The following is a 25,104-nucleotide window of genomic DNA, read 5'->3' as shown; positions in this document are numbered from 1 at the left end:
GGAAAATAAATGTTGCGACGCATGTGCACTAAAGGGGTGGGGGTCTGAGCCCATTTTCAATTGCCCGGTTCTCGAAATGACAAGCAGAAGCAAAAAGCAGAATTGACTTTTAATAGTCACAGACTTTGAAACTTAAGTAAATTTCTACAATTTAAGACCATGCTCAAAATCTAACTCTTCCAACCATGTGTGTGCGAACACAGGATATTGCCTAATGTACTCCATATGGAACTCGCCATATTCAGTGGACTTGTTTTCTTCTTTGACTAATAGCATCCACCAGAACAACGCTCCAAAAAAATTCAGCAGCTGGATATGAGAGATTATTAGGTCTACTGTTCAGTTCTTCTTCAGTAAACTGCACAAGTTTGGGGCAGTTATCCTGCTTCACTGCAATGAAAAGTTTTTGCAACAAGAGCTTGTCACCTCCTTCTATCCTGGAAATTTCAAGAGCAGTGCTTGTGACACCTGCTCAGCCTTGGATTCCAATGTTGCTGCCATTTCAAAACATATAATGATGTCTAAATCCTAATTATGGAAATTAAAAAAAAAAAACACACATTTTATTTTGGTTTTAAGCCACATACAAGGAAACATTTTAGCCTTTTACTGAGATGTATTCATGGTGTGTACAGCAAGTCTCTACAGGTCCAGATTGACACATTCTAGGCCTTTATCACACCCAAGACATTGTAGAAAAATGCAGTAAATGCAAAAGGAACCTGTAGTTTGCAACTAGCTTTCAAACAATTTAGCTACAACATCACTATAGAGGAGTTCAGTAGTTACGGACATACATTTTAGAGACATTGAGGACCCAGAAATTATTGAGGTTTTTGAATTTTATCATATCACATCATTTTATTTGCCAGTAAAAAACACATGTATAAAATATTCCACACTATCAAAATTACACACTATATAAATTACACATGCCAAAAATATAAAATGCAAAGCAAGGTCATATAGCAAGACATTGAATCGACCCATGTTGGAGAAACTAGAGAGATGGCATGCCTTTAAAAGGGGTGGGGTATGAACCTTTGGACAGTATTTATTGTGGACATTAGAGCACATCAGACATATCAATTGCATTCTGAATACGAAGAATGTCCTTCTGATATCAAATAATTTTGATTTTTGGAAATTTGCAATGTATGTAAATTATAATACACATTTTATGGCAAATGATTAAAATTGATATTTTGGATATTTAACAGTACTCGAATTAAACTTGTTAAATCTGATAATATGTACTTAAAGTGTATGTAGGTGGGATGAAAAGCCGACGATCAATTGACGATTTTGACCTTTCGTATTGAAGATATGGATTTTTTTCCCAGAACACCGAAAAAAAAATTTTGGAAAAAATCCATATCTTTTTATGAAAGGTCAAAAATGTTCAATTGATGGTCAGCTTTTCCTCACAGCTAAATGCACTTTAAGAATATATCATTAGATTTATAAAATTTACGTTGAGGACTGTTATATCAAGAATGTGAAAAATATCAAATTCTAATAATTTGTCATAAAATTTGTATTATATCGTGAATTTCAACAAATAAGAATTATTTGATATCAGAAAGACAATCTTCATACTTGGCAGTGGGGTTTGACCCCCACCCTTTTTATTTTACCCCCACCCTTTTATTGAGGCACCCTTTTCCTGACCCCCACGCTTTATACTGAGGCACCCTTTACACTGAAAATTCCTGACCCCGACCACTTTTGCTTTTTCCCCTATTTGTATACATTGATGAAGTCACAGGCAATTTGGTTCGAAATAAATCAAGTACGCCGAATTCTGCACCTAACATCACACGATAGCCTAGTGGATGTAAACATGCATCAAATGGAATTTTTATCTTGCGATATGGTTTGCTGGCAGTGGTTTGGCACTTATTCTTGGAAACTAGGATGATTTTATCATTCAATGAAAATATATTGTAAGCTAGCACTCCACCCTTTATATTTTACTCCCACCCTTTATACCAATCCACCCTTTTACCAACAAAGTTTAAACCCCCACCCTTTTAAGGATTTTCCAAATTTCCAAGTGGCACCCTTTAAAAGGGTGCCCTGCCAACAGTGATCTTCATATTCAGAATGCAATTCGATATGTCTGATGTGCTCTCATGTCCCACAAAAATACTGTCAAAACGCTCATTCCAGATCCCTTTACCAGGAATCAAAAACAAAGGACAAGAGAACCCCTGGCAGGGATAGCCAGAGAGTGACAAAGTCACTTTCAAAGTGGCTAAACCTAATTGGTTCCCACAGGAACACAGGGGAACAGGGCAAAGGATGCAATCTGCCTATAGATATATTTTCAAACAAAGAGGTTTGATAATAAGCACAACCTTTAGGTAAAACTAAAAACTATTTTGAATCCAAACTAATTGTTCTGAAATGTTTTTGAGATTGTCCAGGAAATTGGAGACAAACAAGAATTGGTCTTTGAGAGATGGGTGGAGGAAGTTGATCCAAATAAACTGGAAAACAAGTAGCATCAAAATCATGCTTCAATAGATCATGCTTGCAGTAAAAACACTTGGCAATAAAGGAAATAGCAAGTACATTGTAATTATATCAGACATCAGACCTAGTTTTTCCAGGCGTACACCATACTCAAGGTCTCCACGTGCAATACATGCATGCACAGTGGTTTTCTTTTAAAGATTTTGTAAGATTTTAATGATAGGACACACTACTATGTATGTTAGAAGAATGGTGGGCTGTACAGGGACATCTTTTGCAATTTGCAGCAAAACATCAAATATCTCTTCTGGGGCCTTCAAGGAGAGCTGTTTAGAGCACTACAATAGAATGTAAGGAGAGAATGAATGGTCAACTAAGGAGAGCTAAATATCACTCTCCTATATCAGATTTAAGGAGAGCAGTAGAGAGCGATTGCTCTCGCTCGAAATTAAAGGCAGTCCCTGGCCGTAGTTCTTGCGAATTGTGTTACGGTGAGCGAACTCATAAATTCAAGAGACCCGCATATATACATGTACTATGCCAGATGGATGGCAAAATTTTGACTTGAGGTTCCAATCCAACAACTTCCCAATGGAAAAATCCATACAAAGATGTATGTCAGTAAATCTCTTCAACTGTCTACCAAAAGTATGAGGATGTGAATTATACACTCTCAGAAAGTGCAATTAAAACAATCAAGGGGCATCACAGATACAGAATGAAAGAAATGATACATCTTGCATAGGCTTTAAGAAACCTTGCACTCTTCACTGATAACAGAAAATAAATAAGCACTGGGTTTAGTAGTGCTAGCAAGTATAAAGCCGAATGAAGCCAAGATCGTGTAAAATTTTTGCCAGATTTTTCAAGCGTTCAAGTGCAGAAAAAACATTGAACAAAAATAGCTTTACATTTGAGGCTAGAGTCCATTGCGATAAAATTGATTGATAGTAGAAATCGATGAAGCAAGACACTGTGTAAAGTAATGGAATTTCAGGAGTAAACACAGCTGATCAAGACTGGTGATCGATCGCATTAAAAATTTCATTAAAATGACCAGTACTTTTACTTAATTTTAGAACCTAGGCAATCTTAAGATGTAAAAGATATAGTTGAGTTGACTCATGAAAAAATTATGAATCCAAATTTGAACATCAATCAGAATACAGTATTTAACAAGTGTAGCAAAAAAAGAAGCCTTGTATGCGTAACCTGTGCAAACATCGAAGGTCGAGTATTATGAGTTGCAGAATAAATGGACGTAAACTTATACAGGATATCCCTGAAAGAACTGTATCGTCGGAAACTGACTTTGTTGGGTACCGTATTCATTCCAATAAGCGTCCAGGGCGCTTAACGAAGTCATTTTATGTGGGCGCTTATTTTTTACCTTGTTTACCTAATTTTTTCATTGTGGCGTTAAAATACCCAAACAATTAAGTTTCTGACGATACAGTTGTTTCAGGGACACCCTGTATTCAGAGATGCCAGCAATTTTCCCCAAAAACATTATGAAAATAAGGCCAAATAAAAAACAAAAATTGCTTTGTATCCTGCTGGCTTTGAAATGTGACTGTGAGGCGGGCGGGAAATTTGTCCCTTCAACACAAACAATGTAATTTTCAGATTGTAGCAAATTACGGTACTGTGATCAGCTCGTAAAAGGCAGAACTCTTAACATTGTGGATTGATATATCAGAATGGCATACACCTAGCTGGGCGCAGCACCTAGGTCCTACGCTTTACATATCATGACAGACACACGCTTTTTGTAAATTTACGCAGACGTAAGTTATCAGGGCTGCATGGCTGCCACTCTACAGAGTCAAGCATGTTTAGAATAGTGGTGCAAGAGGAGCGTTTAATTTAGAAACACACCTTCTTAATGGTTGTTGCAGTGTGGTGTACGCCTACGGTACTAAAAATACCACATGAAAGACTAAGCCTGAAGTGGTTTAAGGGGTTACACCTGCCCAATTTTGTGCCTATTTTTGCATTTTTCTCACAAATTATATAGCGCATTGATGACAAGTAAGATATGTATATTATAGGGGCAAGGACTACAACTACTGTACTGAAAATTTTATTTCATCACAGACAACAGTTGTGGAGTTACAGTCAAAAATGAGGAAAACCACTATTTGATCAATAAATCAATAACTACTTGCCTTGAGTAGCTGAATTTTCAGTGCAGTAGTTGTAGTCCTTGCCCTATAATATACATATTTTAGTTGTCACCAATGCGCTATAATTTTTGAGAAAAGTGCAAAAATAGGCATAAAATTGGCCAGGGGTGTAGTACCCCCCTTAATTACAGTCTATCTTCGGTTTTCAGAGTTCACCGATCGAGTGCTTGATAACATGTCTCATATGAATGTCAGCTAATGAAACACATATTATTGAATCATAAAATGTATATGTCTAGACATATAAACTGTGCATTTATATCGCTATTTGTCTTACGTCGCGCTAAAATACATACATGTAATACCATCGTAAAGCTAATACCAGCATTGTAGGCGCTGGAATGAAATTGCAATTTTATTCGTTTTTTACCTCATTGGGCCAATATGAGCAGTGAAAACTAACATTTAAATAGGACTCTATTCATTAATATGCAAATCACACATTATTGCTAGTAGTCAAAGCAGGAGTGCTTCACCTTTTTTTCCTTGACATTTTCTTTGCATTTTAATTTTTATCATATTTTCAGGCGTTTTATCTTCTTTCCCCCACCAAAAAAGAAACAAGTAAAATGAAAATATTTTATGTATTACCCGGTATGTATTTACATGATGAATCAAGTTGAATTTGAGCATGTCCGATGCTTGATAATGCCTCTTTTATCTTCTGTTATAAATTATTGTTATGGGGCAGGGTTCGATTTTTTTTTGTACATCTGCCTACATTGTACATGTATGCATGCAAAAATTGGGTGATATTCAGCTCATACTTAAGGAAAAAGTGCAGCGGTACCAGCCCTCGAATTAAGGATCTGAAGGGCACAGCAACTTTTTTAGGGCAAGTTGAAAATTGCCTTGGATTTTCACTGAAAAGGCAAGGCAGCACAGCAGTTTGTAATACCTGTATTTCTAGAGGGCATCATGTCAACTGTTGAAAGGTTGAGAAGGGCACCAAGGGAAGTTCTCAAAAGTGAAGAAAACACACACAAACAGAGATAGATGATTTTTATAATGGAGGGCAGGGCTGGGGCACCGACAGCAACTTCATTAGAGGGCACAGCAAGTGACTGCCTTGGGTAAAGGACATATTTTTTAAGGCATTAGGGCCAGAGCCAAAATTCCCGTTTGTGGCGGGACGGAATTTTGATAGACCTTTTAAATTGTAGCTCTGTGACTGTTTATTTTATGGATTCTTCATGTTCTTAATATAAACAAGTAAGTTACAGACTGCATTCACACACAAGAAAAATAGTCCAAAGAATCAACATGTTGCCACGGTAACACAAATTCATCGATGTGGCGGGACGGAATGATAAACTTCATGTATTTGTGTACACAGTACATTTTTTTTTTTTTTTATCAAAAGTACTGGGATAAAACATTTGTTTCTAACATTGGTATTAACTTCTTGAACTATCCTTCTTTTGTTATGGAAGGAATTATAAAATTCACCCCCTCTTTATAGTACGCTCATTGATTTTTGAAAATCATGTCATTGTGGCGGGACGGAATGTGGCGGGACGGAATTTTGTCCACCATGTCAAAATCAAGAAAAAAAGCAATTGATTCACTTTAAAACTGACAAAATTGTCTTTTCTTTCACTTCCAATGAAAAATTATTGCAAAATATAAACTGAGAAAGAAAATTTTCATCCCTTCCTGAACTTTAAAAAATCATCTCAAAATGTGGCAGGGCCATGTTTTACACCACAGACCCTGAAAATAGCCTTATTGCTGGCATCCTACCACAAAAGGCCTGAAAAAGAAGAAGTTAAAATGGCTCTGAGTCTAGCAAAGTTGATGAATTCAATTTTAGTGTACTCAGGAATGTTTATTACCATAATAGTTGATATTTTGGAAAGTTTTGACTAAAATTTGTTTTTCGTCCCTTCCGGAACGTAAAAAAATCACCTCAAAATGTGGCGGGACGGAATTTTACACATATTTTAATTTATTTCTTTATTTTTGCAAAGTCCACTGACATTTTTTTTAGTGCTGAAATTGTCTATACAGAAGACCTTTATAATACCATACACAAAAAAATTCTATCTTTTTTAAATATGTAGTAACATCAAATTTAGCAATTCCGTCCCGCCAAACAAGAGGGCGCTACATGTGTATTTAATTGCTTGCAGTCCGAAATTGACGGGCAAATTTTACTTTTTTTTTGCCGATTCATAATCTTTGGTTAGTAGTCTATTAAACCAGAGGAAAAATTCACTCCTGTGACAATTTTTACATTTTCTAAGGTTGAGTTTTTTTGTTTTTTTCCATTAATGCAGTTGGCATGGGCACCCACGGCAAAATGCTGTGGGTGCCGTGGGTTAATTCGAGGGCTGAGTGGTACATGTAACTGAAATCGACCCCTGTTATGGGGTCAACATTCAGTGCAAAAATATTCAAAGAAATAACTCACCTAAATTGTATCTTTGTTTACAAACTTCTCTGAATTCTCTCTGCGATTCCGATTCCACAGCAAAATTCCTAAAAAATCTGAAATAAAAATCCATACGTAGTAAGTCAGTGTCATGTCAATGCCAGTTGTGAGTCCCTTTTACTACAAAATTGTAATTTTTCCCATGTGTTCCACAAATTATTGTAGCACTTGGTTCTATAGTGGAATAGCGATGATAGCGTGCCAAATTTTTGCCATGTACGCGAGGATGTGCGTCATGCGACTGTGCTTGAATAACTCGTAACCATATGCCAACGCACTTGTGATTGGTCAAGTATTATACAATGTATTGCATCCAATCCAAGGTTGTGCCTTCGCATGAAGTTTGAAATACGCGATAAACGATTGTGGTCAATGCATTAAAATGGTGTCCAAATGACACCTGGACACCCCTCTGGCTAATGCCTTGATTGTGGTTGGATCAAATACCCGGTACAGCTGTGTTCATTCAATTAAAATTCCTAGTATACATGTAGATCCAGAGACTCTACAAATCCTAAAAAAAAAAAATGTAAAAAAAAATGCACAAATAGTCACAAATATTATCAAGGACCGGTGTATAAGTACTAGTAGTACCACATTACATGTAAGACAACATTTACGTGAAACCTGTAATTGATATACTGACTGTACATGTATTATATTAGCTCCATGTATTCTAATGGGGCCTCAACTTTGACAATACTGCTGTTTTCCTCATTTTTTTCAAACTTTTTCATTTCAAAAATACCTAATGACAATTTTAATGACTTATCCTTCAATTTGAGGCAATTGATAAGCAATTTTATTTTTTAATCACTGAAAGGGCCTTTTAAGGTTACATTCTCTTTGAAATTTTGAGAGCTAAAATGGGATGTTTTGGCATATTAAACATCTAAATTGGCCTAGATAATCATCGGAAATACGAAAGTTATATTGCAACGGAAAGGGAAAGATTTACATATATATTATTATTTTTCCATTGCTATTTTAATTTTCAGACTCTGATTGGGACTGGGAGTGAAAGAACTGGGTCATTAATTATAGCACTCGCTATTATTTTTTGGACCAGTCATTTCATCGATTTTCCTCATTCCGATTTCTAAACCAAATTGTAGTAATCTATAAAACATCCCATAATAACATTCTTGCTATTCAGTTTTGATATCTCTACTTCACAAATAAAATTACAAGTTGTAGAAAACCTAAATTTACAACTAAATTTTTTTTTTCAAAAATTTCTTTTAACAGTCTAGCTTTCATAGCTTGTTTAATTATTTTCAAAAAAATTAACTTTGCAAGATATGGTGCATATCTTCGGTACATGTGTATACTCAAATTTGGGGATTACGATCAGCCAATTTCGAAATATCAATTTTTTTAGACGCCATGGTCAAGACTTTTTAAGCTTTTACACGATTCAGAGATATGGTCAATCGTGTAACATTTCTTTCAATTCTATGTTACTTATTTGACAAAGTGTCAAACTAAATTCGCCTTCATAAGCCACAACAAGGCCTGGTTGCTTGTGTACTTTGCTACTCACAATCAAATGACTGCAACTGGTTAAGTTCCTGATTTTCCTGGCAAGAAGACACAGAGAAATTTATATTTCACGCCCCGGCCATGTGTTTAATGTTTACGTTTCATGAGGTCATGGGTCAATCCGGCAAATCGAGATGTACACACTTGGAGAAGACTGCCGCGGTTCTACATATCCCGTTTGGAACATGATTGACCAACGATGTTATGAATGTCAGAAGCTTTGGTCAGAAACATGGCCAGTGTTTCATATTTCTAGTCAGAACAAACCAAGGGCACAATTAACAATTTTGGAACAAGAATGGATATCACCAGCCTACTACGATAATTGCCTATGTTACTTTTTTTTTGTAATTTTGAGAACAAAAGTACAAAATATGGTTTAACGATGCATTTTTTAAATCATATGATTCACCAATCTTTGCTCAAGAACAAATAATGATTAGGCCTAGGGGGAGCTATCATTTTTCTTCAGAAGGGGTCCCAAATATACAGAAGGGTTCATACATTTTTGGAAAGAAAAATATGGGGGTGGGGGATAACATTTTTGATGACCAAAATGTAGGGAGTCACAAGATGACCACAGATAGTACATGGTTATTTTATTCAAAAGACTGATTTCAATACAATTTTAGCTTGTTTAGGGGTAGGCCTAAGGGGCTGTGCAATCATGAGCCCTCCCTGGGGTAAAATTTGCAAATGGCTCGCCAAAAATCGCTTGCCCCCCAGGCTCGCCAAAAATTCTTTGCCCCCCTCCCCTTGAACATGCCAAATTTTTTGGATCCCAAATTGCAAACCTTAAATGGTCTAGATGTAGGCCTATGTTGCGAGCGCAGCAAGCAGGAAAATTTAAGCGTTTTCGTACTGTTTTCCCAAACCATTTTGAGCGTTTTATTAAAAAGGCGCCCCATGAATGCATGCCAAAAATCGCTTGGGGGGAATTCCTTGCCCCCCTTTCGGCTCACCAAAAATTTCTTTCCCCCCCCCCCCAATTATACCCTCCCCAGGGCTCGTAATTATTGCACAGCCCCTAAGGTGTCATTTGTAACATGTGAGGGCGGATACATTAAGCTTCTTAGCTCTTCTTGTAATCCAAGATCCAAAATTTGGAGATTTTGGATTTTGACCCTCAAAACTCAATCTGCATAAATTTGAGTAAAACTGCATTTGAATAATAATTTGATAGGCCAACTACATGTATGAAGTAGTGAAAGCCACATTTCATATTTGTATTTGTGCAAAATGGCCCTTTGTGCTAAAAAATTTAGCCATACATTGTACACACATACGTTAAAGCTGATGAATTTTACTCGATCGCTTTTGCAGAAAAGCGATTCTCACGCATGCTCACTGTTTACTTACATTTCCAGAGTGTCAAGCCGATCAATCGATTCAAATCGCTGAGACAAAAACGACGTCGCTTTTGCAAGAAATCTCAACTTCCCAGCTTGAACTTTAGCCTGGAAACGTGAAGGCGTCAACCAATCATACACAACCAACTGGATCTATTATTTTGCTAATTAATTAACCTTTCTCGATTATGAACTTCTGGTGATGAATTAATTCAATCAACGCAATAATTATTGTAAAATGTATTTTCTAGCATTTAGAATATTTTAATTGTTGTCTGCAATCGCTATCGCCATAAAAGCTGAATTTATACTCAATCGCTTTTGCAGAAAAGTGATTTTCACACATGCTCAATGTTTACTTACGACATTTCCAGAGCGTCAAGCCGATCAATCGATTCAAGGCAAAAACGATGTCGCTTTTGCAAGTTGAAGAAATCTCAACTTCCCTGCGATATCGCTTGACACGTGAATGTGTCAACAAATCATATATACAACCATCTGGATCAATTATTTTGCTAATTAATTTATCTTTCTCGATTATTAATTTTTGGTGAGGAATTAATTCAAAACAATAATTATTGACAGCAACTGATGTTTTAAAAATGTATTTTGTGGCATTTAGATTAGAATATTTTAATTGTCGTCTAGCGACGAGCGATACATCGCAAAATTTGGCGATTGCCCATCGCTTTTCAAAAGCGTTTAATCGCTATCGCTCGGCGATCAAGTATAAATTCAGCTTGATAAGTATAAATGCAAAGCCAAAAGCGACGAGAGATGATGCATCGCAAAATTCGGTGATTGCCCATCGCTTTCCAAAAGCGTTTCATCGCAATCGCTCAGCGATCGACTCGAGTGTAAATTCAGCTAAAAGACATAGGAAATTAGGAAGCCATTGTCATTGAAAATGCTTTTTTAGGACACAAAATTTGGGACATTCAGGCGAGCATACTTTTCATTGCCAATTGTAGGCCTACATACATGATTGACCCCTCATTTTTGAAGTTACATGACTCTCTTTTTAATGAAAGCAATTTTAGATGAATTTATAAAATTTCACAATTTTATGAACATGCCTAAGGCTAAAGTCATATTATATCTTAGATTTTACTAGCATATAAATAATGATATATGAATAATATGATGATGATTATGATCCCATACACAGCCGGACTAATTATACTATTCTGGTAACATATTAAGCTTACAAAACATCACCTGATATTGATATGTATATAACTTACCAAACTATGTCTTTATTTTCGTGCGAAAACCAAGTTATTTACCAAGGATGTTAATGATTGAAGTAGTTATAGTTTATAATGAATTCAATGTAAGCTCCTCCAGTGTGATGTGAATAGGCGAACTAATTTTTTATCGTCTGCGCATCTAATTACGCATCTTTCACTGTTCAAAAACTGAATCAAATTAGAATTTTGGTCACATTTTGAGTTAAATGTACTCGCTGGGAATTAAATGTACTAACGTAAGCTTACCGTAGTCTTTCAAGACATGTGTTCATGTACAAATCCTCGGTAAAGATTTTAATTCCTGGGTAAATATTTCGATATTTTTATAGTTTTCTACCCGAGTCGAAAATGTAAACATCAAATGTCGAAGGCATGAATATTGTGCACAAAATTGCCGAAGACCTTCCAAAAACAGCGTATTTCCTTACCTTTCCGTCAAAATTTGACAATCACTTTTATTGAGCACGTTCGAGATATCATTTGCGCATGCTCAGATCATGATCGATCAATTATCGTGAAAAGAAACGGAAGTAAAAGCTAAAAATAACCATCGGGTTGATCAATTTTTAATCAAAATCAGAGTTAATTTCGATGACGTCACTGGCAACCACGTGACTCACTGGGCGTATTTCTATTGGTTAGTTTTCCGTCTGTGCTAAAAGAATTATTTATTGGTTGTTGACGGTGTGCCCCGGTGGTGACGAAACAAAGGTGGGCGGGCATAAAGAAAGGGGGGTTGTTCATCGCTTCTCTGATTATTCCACTAGTTGCATTTACATCATAGTAATAAGTCAATTACCAAAAAGATCAACAGTAAGTGGAAATAAATGTGGGAGGTAATCTATAAATGGTTAGTGGTGTTGACTCCACTGTAGCCTATAAGGTAGCTTGCACTGGAAGGGTAGGGAAGCTGATTTGAAATTGCAGGCCTTGCACAAGTGGACTATGTCCAAGAAGATTCTAATTAGAAAGACAAAATATTCCACCAAAAAGCTCATTCGTAGGGGGGTTGAAGTACTCTTTTTGTATGCAAGCGATTTGTTTTTGGGAAATAGTCCATATCTTTGAAAATCCGCTCCCCCGCAAAACAATCCTGCGTACAGGTGTGAGTAAGGTAATGACGACAGTCCCCTTAACCATACTAACCGTACAGGTTAACAACCATTTAAACCAAGTAACTGCGACACTTATTGTTGTGTTTATGATGTAACATTATTATTTATATGGAACAAACAAGCGATTTGAGGCAATCATGTTTCAATTCCTTAAACCATGCAAACGGATATAAGAATTCCAGTAATGTAACAGTGTGAAATGAAATCCATGAATATTGTCATTTCTCTCAATATTCATACTTTTTTGTAAAACATAAAAATGCCTATCTAATACAACAACCTCAAACAACCTGTCCTTGACAATATAAGCAACAGCGCGTGGATGTCCTTAAGGGCTGGGGTATGAACGTTTGGACAGTATTTATTTTGGGACATTCGAGCACATCAGACATATCGAATTGCATTCTGAATACGAAGAATGTCATTCTGATATCAAATAATTTTGATTTTTGAAATTCGCAATTTAATACACATTTTATGGCAAATCATTAAAATTGATATTTTTGATATTTAACAGTACTTGAAGTAAACTTTATAAATCTGATGATTTATACTTAAAGTGTATGTAGGTGGGATGAAAAGCCGACGATCAATTGAAAATTTTGACCTTTCGTATTGAAGATATGGATTTTTTTCCCAAAACACTAAAAAAAAATTTGGAAAAAAAACCCATATCTTCAATATAAAAGTTCAAAATGTTCAATTGACCGTCGGCTTTTCCTCCCTGCTACATACACTTTAAGAATATATCATTAGATTTATATAATTTACTTCGAGGACTGTTATATATCAAAAATTTGAAAAATATCAAATTTTTATAATTTGTATTATATCGTGATTTTCAAAAATGAAAATTATTTGATATCAGAAAGACATGCTTCGTATTCAGAATGCAATTCGATAGGTCTGAGGTGCTCTCATGTCCCACAAAAAAACTACTGTCGAAACGCAATAAACGCTCATTTTAGATCCCTTAACTGATCCCTGCAATATAAAACACTCAATCTCATGATTGTTGTTTCCGGCCTCCATGAATAGATGTTTAAATCCACTTTTGTGGGAGCGCTTATGATTGTTGAATATTTTATTTTAAATACTAGCTAGCAAGTACCGCTTTTCTTTGATTCTCCTTAATGGTTTCACAATCATGACAATAGGGAATATCAAATTATTTTCATACTTGTAGTACAATAAATACATCTGACATTTCAAAGATGCTGAAGAAATCTTGCGGTTTATAAATGAAAGATAATTTTGTTGGTGATACATGGTTTATCAATGTTTGGATTATTGTCATATTGGAAGCCACCTTGGATTAGCCATCTTGGATTGGCTGTATTGGTTTCCAGTTACTTGGTTACTGAACTTACTTTGATCTAGCCTGACACCACCATGTACGCAATATGTGGTGCAAAAGCAGATTTATTAATTAAGATATGGTACAGAATGTGTAATTTTAGGCAACAATGGTTCAGAGATACCTACGTTGCGACATAAAGACTGAATCCACAAGACCAAAGACAAATTGTCGCGTTACATGAACCGCGTGACCGGGCGCGTGACGTTGTAGAAAACCGTCAATTTCATTGTCCTCCGTTCGTTACTCCGTGCGTTTGTATCAGAGATCTCTCTTTATACGGCCGACCTCACGCGAATTTCAATACACAATCTTCACGTATGAACAGCACATACAAATGAAATTTTCACACCTCGCTGTAGCTTTATTATGATGATTTCATATAAAAATAGCTCATATTAATAGTTAGACTTTCCTTTTCATATTCAATATCTTTTACTGTCTTTATGTAATATGTTGTAAAACGGATTGTGCATTTTCTACGTTGTCCGCTCGTTCATTTTGTACGTATAGAATCTTTAAATGCTGGCTAAATAAGCGACCTACAATCAACCAATTTAATAGTTGGTACACTTGCGTATTTTCTTTCACATGACCATTGTATCACAACCCCGCATCCGATTTACACGGGTCTGTCATGTATTTGAAGCAGACACTTTCCCCTTTATGCCAAACTTCCCCACCCCCCATCATTCAATGTTGAGGGGTCTTACTGGTCTGATGCAGACATGGCATTGATCAACATTGTTTGTATTGGGGGAGAGGGGGAAGTTATTCACGTTAGCACGTACTATGCGTGCCAACCTTAAATTCGTTGATTGTAGCTCCGTCACTGGAGAGTGGTTTTGAGTAGATAGACGGGAATAATGAGAACTCGCAACCTCTCTAAATACAATGATATGTACGCCGCACAGTGAATACATTATTTGCGTGAATATTGTGTTTAAATTGAAACTTACCTTGAGACAGTGTGTATTTTTATTTACCGGTAATGAAGAGAAAATATCAGAATTAATTAGGATTGATTGCCTTTTTTCCCAAGGACATTTCTTACTTTATTGTTGCTGGATCAGAAGCCAATATTGCTGTTATGTTTGCAAAAGCAATTTATTTCAATAATGTTTATCATTTGAATTTGGAAATCAATAAATATCCAATAAAAACGTCATTTATGGATAATGCAAATAATTATATATCAGAAAACGTAATTTCATGGGAATGCATCATAAGAATAACGTCAGCAGTTCGAGAGCTTCTATAAAATGTCAAATAACCTACTCTGTCTAGATCAGACAAAATTTTTAAAGCGGAAGATTATAAGCCATAAAGATTACACATAATTTTACAACATCGTATTATGTGTTAATAGGGGCAATGCCTTTCGAATGAATGTTAGCCATAGGTTGGGTTAGCGTAAGGATTCATGGAATTATTGTATCGTTCTATTTATGATAGTGTAATACTGAGAGAAGAGAAAGAGAGTTTACTTTGATCATGTTGATGAACATATCATCTCATATGTGACTGGACACTACGTATCAGCCGTAAAGTCGGCCCGGTCAATTTTGTTTTATTTCGTGTTTAGAAAATATATACCATAAGCTTTAAAATAGTATATCATTTGACTTCAAACGATATCCAGAAGCGGGGTTATGGTTTGTTGAACTCTGCTCCTTCAACAAAATGGTACCTTTTTCGGTTCTACATGTGTCTCTTTTTCCACATTGCTGGTAATAAAGTCATAATTGGCGGTCATTTCAAATCATCCCCAAGTCAACGAGGTTCAGGAATGTTCTCTCATTGTTATTGTTGGTTATACATACCTAGACAAAATACAATGCAATTGTAACCCACCACTTGAACAGGATTTAGCCAAAGCAAACAAAGACTAGCGCTATTTAATGATTCTCCATGTAGAAGATTATTATCCTCTTCAGCAATAGGATTATTGATTGGTTTAAACGCTAAATGAGAAACATGTCGCGCCTAATTGAGACACCTATGAATACGACCTTCACACACATTTTGCACTGTATCTCAGAACACAATTTGCCGAGTTTACGGCTCATTTGTAGTGTCCACTCACATATCATTTCCGGCAACACTAGGCGGTGATATGGATGATACCCAATTTAATCCTTATTAATCATGTTGATACATTACCCAGATGCTCTGGCTATACTCAACAGTATATTTGAATGACCCTCGTATACTATGGTATATATTAAACCTGTAATTAGGCCATACGGTAATAAAGAAAATTGTTTCATCTTTAGCATGTTTAGGTAAAGTCATTTTAAAGCTGAAACGAGACAGAGTTCTGCCTTAGAAATCATTAATGATGGTAAGCACGCAAATCAACATGACCTTTTGTCTATAACCTACTATCTAACATATCCAATGAAACATGTACATCAATCTTATAATCATCACAGATGATGGTCTTCAAACTGCAACTAACCTCCTGTGCAAATAATCTAATATATAATTGGTCTCTTGCATTTCCTACTTACCACTCTTGAATGTAAGTTATTAGGTTATGTGTATTATCATCCGTCGTAACAACCCAACACCATAAGAGTACGTTATTAAAGGCAGTCACGATCTGTTACTCGGTCAAATGGACAATAAGCAGATTTGGGTCTTTATTGGCGGCTAAATGTCACATTTAGGTAACGTAGGTACTCTATCCCCTGTTTATGCTTACCGAGTGCAATCAATGCCTTGGAAATGTAATCGACAGGTATCACATTTTAGATCGAAGTATATATTTATATATTTATATATGGAAGATGTAACCTAGAAAACTCAGTGGCATACAAGAGGCGTAATCAGCCTACAGCATGCATTCAAACGAGTATAGCAGTTGTTCTATACTAGGTTCTAACATTTGATTGGATGTGGATCCATTACACTTAGTGGAACAAGTGGTACTAATTACGAAACAGTGGCCGTAAAGCTATAAAACTACTGGCAGAATGAATGTTTGACCACTATCTTATGAAGATAGTAAATCAATGGGCTCCAGCCAATGTATTATAAGCAAGATAATATTGCGTGCTACGTATGCATGGTATGGCCTCGCGCTAACTGATACCACTTAGATGGAAAATAATTAAAGCATTTTATTACTTAGGAAGCGTTATGTTGCACATGGTTTATATATATTTATATATATAGACGTGAGAAGTACAAAAATACATTTTCTCCTCCTTGAACATCGATACAGCGACTCCTGCGACTGGTCAGTCACAATTCTTTAACATCTCTTTTATATGCCATAATACCGGGTGACGTATTGCAATTTGATTTTCATAATTTTACTGAGAAGTTGCAAAATCAAATCGACTCTATCTGGGAAATGTTCGTCCGTGGCCTCTGTCCAGCCAACGCAAGTGTCATTTTGTAATGCGGTTTTGTGCACAAAACATCCACTGCAGGTCACTACCAACAAAAGAGTACTTACAATTACTTAGAGGCGCTATTAAGCAATTCATTTAGTGGACAAATCAATCATAGCCGTCGCCCACGGTTCTACAGTATCTTTCTCCCGGACACTTCCGTCCTATTCACTTACTTTCACAAAGGTGTATACGTACTCGAGTAAATCACAGGGTCAGATCAGAAGGACTCTTCAATATGACAGTGTTGACTTTCAGTTAGCGGGTAAAGTAGTTGTGAATGCGGTTGCTTATTACGTAAAGCACGGTTTACCTGTTCGGACTATAAAAACCCCACACTCTGCCCATACACATCACATCGATATACCTCATCGCCCACTATTAAATTTATAGTAGTAGCGAGATATTGCGTTAACTCTATCAATTATGCTTTAGAAATCTACGCAGTACAGTCGAGGAGGTCGAGGAGATTACCAAATACGGAATATGAGTATTGCATAATAAAACCCTCCAAGGACAATGGCTGCACTCGGCACAATGTCGGTCAGCCAAGGACGTGTGTACCAGGAAAACATGCGCCCTATCCTTTACTGTGGAGGTAACTTTCTGGTTCAGATTGATGCTGTCAAAATTTTAAAGTTATCCAAATCCAAGAGGAGGACCCACTCTAATCCTTTTTGTGGATACAAATTGTTTTGGTCGTTGCAATTCTGATATGATCCTACATAGCCAAGGTCAAAGGTCTTAACTTCCATATTTGCAACTAAAAAGCCCCTGCCAAACAGTCTGGGTGGTAAATTAAAACTGGACACTAACTCTATAGGATTAGATGTAACTCACTCGTATTTTATTCTTACTCAAGAGACAAACAGTACTATATATGACCAAAAGGCATGATATAGGAGTATAGAAACAGGGGGCGGTATTAATATTTTCCTTCAAGTGACTTTCAAGGTGCATTGCTTAAAATCCCAGATTCAAATTTTTTACAATGTTTTGATTTCGTGATGTGGTACGATCATAATTTAACATAAACATGATAAAAGTTTGGATATGATTACAATATTTGTCAAACCAGGCTATGTACTATATGCTCGGCAAGCGAGGCGCCATGTTGTGAAAACCGCTCTAGTTCTACTTACTGCAAACTAATCATATTAATCGTAACTAAAAAAAGCCATGTGATTTGAATGCCATCATTTCTTTGTTTTTTAATCCATCTAAACTGTGAAAGCACTAAACACATTTTGTGATCAATAAAACGGACTTGACACTAGAAGCCGTTTAATTATGTATTTAAAAATACATAATTTATTTTGAAATGTCCGAGATTCCTCGTGTCATTCATTCATATCAGGAAGAATGTTTGCAATGCTTCGAAGTTATTGACGGTGACTCTGGTATAATAATAACTAATGCCAATTCTGGGTTATTTTGGTAGCTTTTTTCTTATTTGTTCGAAATGTTATTTGCACCCGATAGTAATATGTCAGATTACTGAGTTGTTTGTCAAAAATATGTTGCTTAGATGAGTCGATAAGTACCATTATAACTAGCTATGACTATTAAACATAATTAAAGAAATATAGTAAAATCACTATTTCCCAAATCACTAAAACACAAATGTTTAAATCATACTTTTTAATCATGCGATACCTGAAAACCAACAGTTCTATTTGAAAGCCGATCTAGTGTTTAGTAAGTTTGGATGTGCAGGCATGCAGGTAACCCTGCTCTACATATTTTGATGCACGTTCGTCCTACTTCGAAGAAGAGATTGATGAATCCGCAAAAAAGAGATATTTGCTTTCAATAAAATAATTATTTACAGTGTACGTATGTTATTTCGGGGATTAAGTCTTGGAAGTACATAAAATGACGTGCTTTGTAAAGATAACATAGATTTAATTAACAATGTATACGTGTATGTGCATAGTGCATTCATATTGTTTCGGCAGTTACAATAACTGAAGTACATGAATAACTTTTTTGCACATGATAATTTTACCAAATGTAATATCGTCGCGCTCATGATCACAAATTTTCCCAGGCTTGGCTCAAACTTTAAGTCAGTCAACTCAAACCAATTTATCTGTTTTTCATAACTTGAATACGACACACTTACTGACCCATATAGTAAACAAACTTTAGCAAAGTTTTATAAATAAACAAACTTCAGTACTGTCACAAGTGACTCTTTATGCAGCAATGGTATTATGCTTCAGGACTTGCAATTTGTCCAAGTTAATTTGTGGGTTTAACGGGTTTATAGATGGATAGCGTGCGAATGAAATATTGACTTAAAATATGGCTAGAAATATCAGTGCGAAGATATTGCGGGGGCACGGTGGCACAGAGGTACAGGCTCTACCTCGCAATCGGAGGGTTGTGAGTTCGAGCCCCGGCGGTGCCATCGTGTTGTGCACTTAGGCAAGGCGCTTTACCTCACTTGCGTCTCTCTACCCAGGGGCAAAATGGGAAGCTGTTAGGAATAATGTCCATTGAGCGCCGCCCAAAGGTATGAGCATGCCTTGGGCATTGTATGGCAGCTGACATATTCTAAATGACAGCGGAATAAATGTAAAGCGCTTTGATACATGTGAAAGGCGCTATATAAATGTCAACATTTATTTTTATTTTTTATTTATTATTCGGTTATTATAAACAAGGTATCCGGATTGTCGAGATTATTGAGACAGTTCGACTTCTCGCTTAAAATAAATATTGAAAGAATATACGAAATAACAAAACCTACCCTAACTACATTGGGATGGTTGGAGTTACAAAACTTACCACGACTCTATCGTGACTACGTCGTTATGGACTATTTGACAACGATTGCCGTTCCCAAGTCTCAAAGATATAATTGAAATATAATTAAAGAGTTTAACTTCAACACTACACTATTTTTCGCTCACCTGGAACGTTTTCACTAGTTCGACTAGCGTCTTCAGCAGATGATGATGCTGTGATGATATCTTGTAATATGAAAGTTATTAGTTCTCTGGGTTGATAGGATGAACAAATTTTAATCTTTCTCTTGAGAAGCCAGCGTACATAAAAACAGTACGTCTGGTCAGATTCGAACCGGCGACCTTCGCAATACTAGCACGACGCTCTAGCCAACTGAGCCACAAACGCACCTGAAGAAGAGTGGAAGATATAAATATATAGGGATTTTGCTCGAGGTTGATAGGATGAACAAATTTTAATCTTTCCCAAGAGCAATTGTATAGATTTGCCATAGTAATCATGGTAATCGTTGAATGTCAGAGCTTTTACCCTCTTTTCAGCTAAAAGTACAACCGAATTGTTTAAATAATCTGTACCGTGTAATGTTCGATATGAACAAATTACTCTATCCAATTCGACATAATCAGATTTTAATGAAACCTTCTGAGACAAACTTCAGAACACGCGGATAAAAAACGTATCTAGGTAATACTCTGAGTTTCAACGATCGGAAATTGTTATTTGGGTTAACCTAATTGCACATTAATTCTTCGTAATATTCTTGGCAATCCAGGTCAAGCTTATAATGTTATATATATATACCTCATGAATGGATATGAGACAATATTACTCGGATAGTGGGTTAGTGACATATTCTTATTTCCTTTAACAAAAAACCTTCGGGCATATGGTGAAAACCGTATTGTAAGCTAATCATGAACATGAATAGGCCATTATGTTAAGAGGGTGTTTGTTTCAGGCCTTTTGGCCTTCTGAGCATCTCCTCATTCAAATGTGTATGTATTGCTGTTGTTGTATTTTTGAATGAAATAAAGATTGATCAGAATATAATATTTTAACCATGTTTTAACAGAGCTTGAACATGTCAGAAAGATTATTAAAGAATATGGGTGAGTGGCTATGAGTAGACGTGTACTTTACATAGTAACAACGTAACAAATGATTATATGGAAATCACGATCCCCATTGACATAATGAGGAGACAAAAATAGAAAAACTTCTAACTTTTACTCCAGCCGCACTAGCGATGACGGTTTGATTTTTTACCAAATAAAATGGTTGGTTCTTTCTAAAGCAACAAATAAACCATCTTATTGGTAACAATTGCTTATTACAAATCACCCCAAAATACGTACTACCACATGATAACAAATATGATGCTGGTTCGAGAAAAGAGATATTTACTTTCAATAACACACTGTTTTCAGTGTGCGTATGTTATTTCGGAATACATAAAAATGACGTGTTTTGTAAAGATAACATAGATTTAATCAATAATGTATATACGTGTATGTACATAGTACATTCATATTGTTTCGGCAGTTACAATAACTGACGTACATGAATAACTTTTTTGTCACGGGATAATTTTACCAAATTTAATATCGTCGCGCTCATGATCACAAATTTTCCCAGGCTTGGCTCAAACTTTCAAACTCAGTCAATTTTGAAATATATTTATATATGTTTTCAAAACTTGAATACGACACACTTACTGACCCATAAAGTGAACAAACTTGAGCCAATTTTTGTATAATAAACAAACTTCATAATTGGCAGTACTGTCACAAGTGGCTCTTTATGGTATTATGCTTCAGGACTTGTGCAATTTGTCCAAGTTAATTTGTGGGTTAATACGGGTTTAGAGATGGATGGCGTGCGAGGCAGTGCTTTAATGAATAACTTAAGAATTAAAGAACAAATAGAATAGGGAGAGCAAGGTCAGTGCGGAGATATTCGGTTATCATCAAGGTAAAGCTAGCCGGGTTATCAAGATTATTGAGACAGTTCGACTTCCCGCTTAAAATATATAAAGAAAGAAAATTAAGAAATAAGCAAACCTACCCGAACTATATCCTGCATATAGGGGTGATTGGAGTTACAAACAAATTGTTATGGACTATTTGACAACGATTGCTGTTCGGCCTGTTCCCAAGTCTCAAAGCTTATATAAATTGAATATGTTTGCCATAGTAATGGTTGAATGTCAGAGCTATTACCCCCTTTTTAGCTAAAACGGTATTTAAGCTAGTACAACCGATTTGCTCAACGAATCTGTACCGTGTAATGTTCGATGGGAACAAATTACTCTCTCCAATTCGGCATAATCAGATTTTAATGAAACCTTCTGAAACAAAACTTCAGAACACGTAGATAAAATATACGTATAAGTAATTATTTCACTCGTGCCTGAGTTTCACCGATCGGATATTGTTATTTGGGTTAACCTAATTGCACATAACATTCTTGGCAATCCAGGTCAAGCTAATATAATGTTATATAAAACTCTTATTCTTATTTCCTTTAGTAAAAAAAACCTTTGGGCATATGGTGAAAACCGTATTGCTAGCCAATCTAGAACATCATGAACATACCAATAACCAGGTGCAGTTAACACACAATATCCCATTAGAAAAACAATAATAAGAAGGAATATCTATATTTTCAAGAGATGTTGTACTCCAAGTTGCAGAGTAGCCAGCATCACGTTTGTTATGTGGTATGTATTAAGGGGTGATTTGCTTCCAATAAGATGGATAGTTTATTGTCACTTTGTAAAGAACCATTAAGCATTTCATTTGGTAAAATATCAAACCGTCTTTGCTAGGGCGACTGGAGTTAAATTTTTCTATTTTGGCGTCTCCTCTTTTGTCAATGGGGAACGTGATTTCCATATAATCATTTATTACGTTATTGCTATGTAAAGTGTGTACACGTTATGTCTACGCAAAGCCACTCACCCACATTCTTTAATAATCTTTCTGACATTTTCAAGCACTGTTAAAATAGCATATTCTCTGATTTTCAACCTGTTGTTGTTTCATACGTGTGAAATATAACTAAGCAACCCGTCATAATATTTACCTAAAATGCTTAGTAGCATGGGGAAAAGACCTGCTTGTGATTGCACTTTCATCGGCCAATAAGATGTCTTTCTACTTCTTGTAACCCATATGTACAGTTGTTTCATTGGCTCAAATATATACATAGCTAATTGCGATTACACTATAACTTCAGCCTCATTTCTTCTCAATTGTAGGTTTCTGTGTTAATATAAATCACAATTGCCACACTTTCGTGTTACTTGAAGGCCAATACTGATTAACATACATCTTGAAATCCACATGTAAAAGAGGATTATGGATTTATTTTACAGAGAATTGGTCGACAGTCCAACAACAACTCTACGACCATGAGAGAAAATACATCAGCGAGGCATTGTCATAATCATCATTGCAGGAGATTGGCTGCACATCCCGTTCTCACTTGAATTTCAGGCGTGAGCCCATGAACTAATTTCACTATGTTTAGCCAGCCGTCCTAACTTCATTTCCATACGAATGTCCAATTTTGTCCATCCAATAAAGGGCAAAACCCATTATCATAACTGTATTATTAAGTTCAGTACAACCATTTTCTAATGAGAGATGAGAGAATATACCACGCAACCATGTAACCTGCCTTTCGACTTAAGCAATCATGTAGACTGCTTTGCAGTCCCTTTATGATAAAAATATTCACCCTAGGTATGCCATTCTATAAAACAAAACACATTATCTGTGATGAGCTGATATTGACAATGATATTGTATGTATATAATTGCCTAGCACCATGCTGAAAAGAACTGATACTTTATGGACATGGACTAAAATATTACAGCAACAAGAGCTCCATTAAATATATATATCTGAAAAAATATAAGAATTCATATCTTTATTTGATGAAAACGTACTCTTATTTTATTTGACACATTGTGTTTTATATTAAATATTTATATGTTACTTCCCATCAGTGGTAAAACAAATGTGCGCCCGAGATTGTGTTACTGTTATGTTTCATGTTTATAGCTACACTGTACAATAAAATATTTAGCAACTTCACGGTAAAATAATGCTTTTGAAGATTGCATATCCAAATCGCATATCCTACATTTTCAGGTGGGTTGAAGGGCTTTTAATGCGATACACATTATATTACTGCAGAGATGAAATCACTTTTTTCAGTAGCGATATGCTCCCAATCACCAACCAATAAGATCACCTTTCAGTTCTTGTACCCATAACTACAGTTTTAGTCATTGGGAAAAATAGCAAACACCCATCGCTTCGCGCTTGCGACGGAACTATAAATTTGGTCCCATTTCTTCAAATTTGTAGGTTTCTGTATTAGCATCCCGTAACATAAATTGCACAATTGCCACACTTAAGTTCTGTGATACTTCGAGGCCATTTTTAATTAACATAAATCTTAAAATCCACATAAAAAGAAGCTATATGGATTTACAATTCAATGACTATGACACAAAAGCATTCGCTTGTTTCTATCGACAAAGTATAAATTCACCTTGTTCGTAAATCCTTATTTTCCATTATATTACTATTTCTTCAATGACAAATTTAACAGAGAGTTTATTTTGTGCTCACCTTTGACGATATTAGCGACAGAAAACAAATAAGTCGATCTACCAATATAAAGGTATTCTTTATTAAGGTTACATAATGTAATGTGGACCTTGGATACTTGACTGCTAATAAGTGTCAGCTTAGTCAGGTAAATTTTACATCATATTGATTGAATGTGTCAATTTAGGGACACGTTAGTTTGTGTCACCTTTCTGAAACCGGCTTGTAATTTCATTGTTTTATAGAAATCTTTTAAACGGCAACTTTAATTTTTGTCCATAATAATTTTTAACATTTTAATCCATTTCACATAACACAGGAACCGACCTAAAGATTGTGATGTTGAGATCAAATTTCAGGCGTGACTATGCATGAATATGTTGAATAATCATTGTCTCACATATTATTGTTAAAGAACTTCGTGACGTCATGGACGTGGTCACTATTTCTGTTTTCAAAATCTCTTTCGGTCATCATGGTATACAGGTCAACAATACTTAAACAGGTTTTCGGCGTCAAGCCAAAGTCTTCTCGTAGTCGCCGTAAGCGACAGTGCCATTACCTGATATTAGATCTTCAAACCATAACGACTGGACGACTTATACGGCTCGTATAA

At 35.8% G+C, this 25,104-nt stretch overlaps 1 protein-coding gene across 1 annotated transcript in view; it reads left to right on the top strand.

Annotated features, from left to right (window-relative positions):
• Positions 1-17,649: 17,649 nt before the first annotated feature.
• Positions 17,650-25,104, top strand: part of LOC140157629 (metabotropic glutamate receptor 7-like) — a 17,991-nt gene continuing 10,536 nt past the window's right edge. The window contains exon 1 of the mRNA XM_072180868.1: positions 17,650-17,710. Coding sequence (XP_072036969.1) covers positions 17,650-17,710 — 61 coding nt within the window. The remainder of the gene's footprint in view (positions 17,711-25,104) is intronic.

This window comes from Amphiura filiformis, chromosome 7, assembly GCF_039555335.1.
Source record: "Amphiura filiformis chromosome 7, Afil_fr2py, whole genome shotgun sequence".
Taxonomy (NCBI): Eukaryota; Metazoa; Echinodermata; class Ophiuroidea; order Amphilepidida; family Amphiuridae; genus Amphiura; species Amphiura filiformis.
The sequence above is the reverse complement of the archived record's forward strand: the minus strand, read 5'-3'. Positions and strand labels throughout refer to the sequence as shown.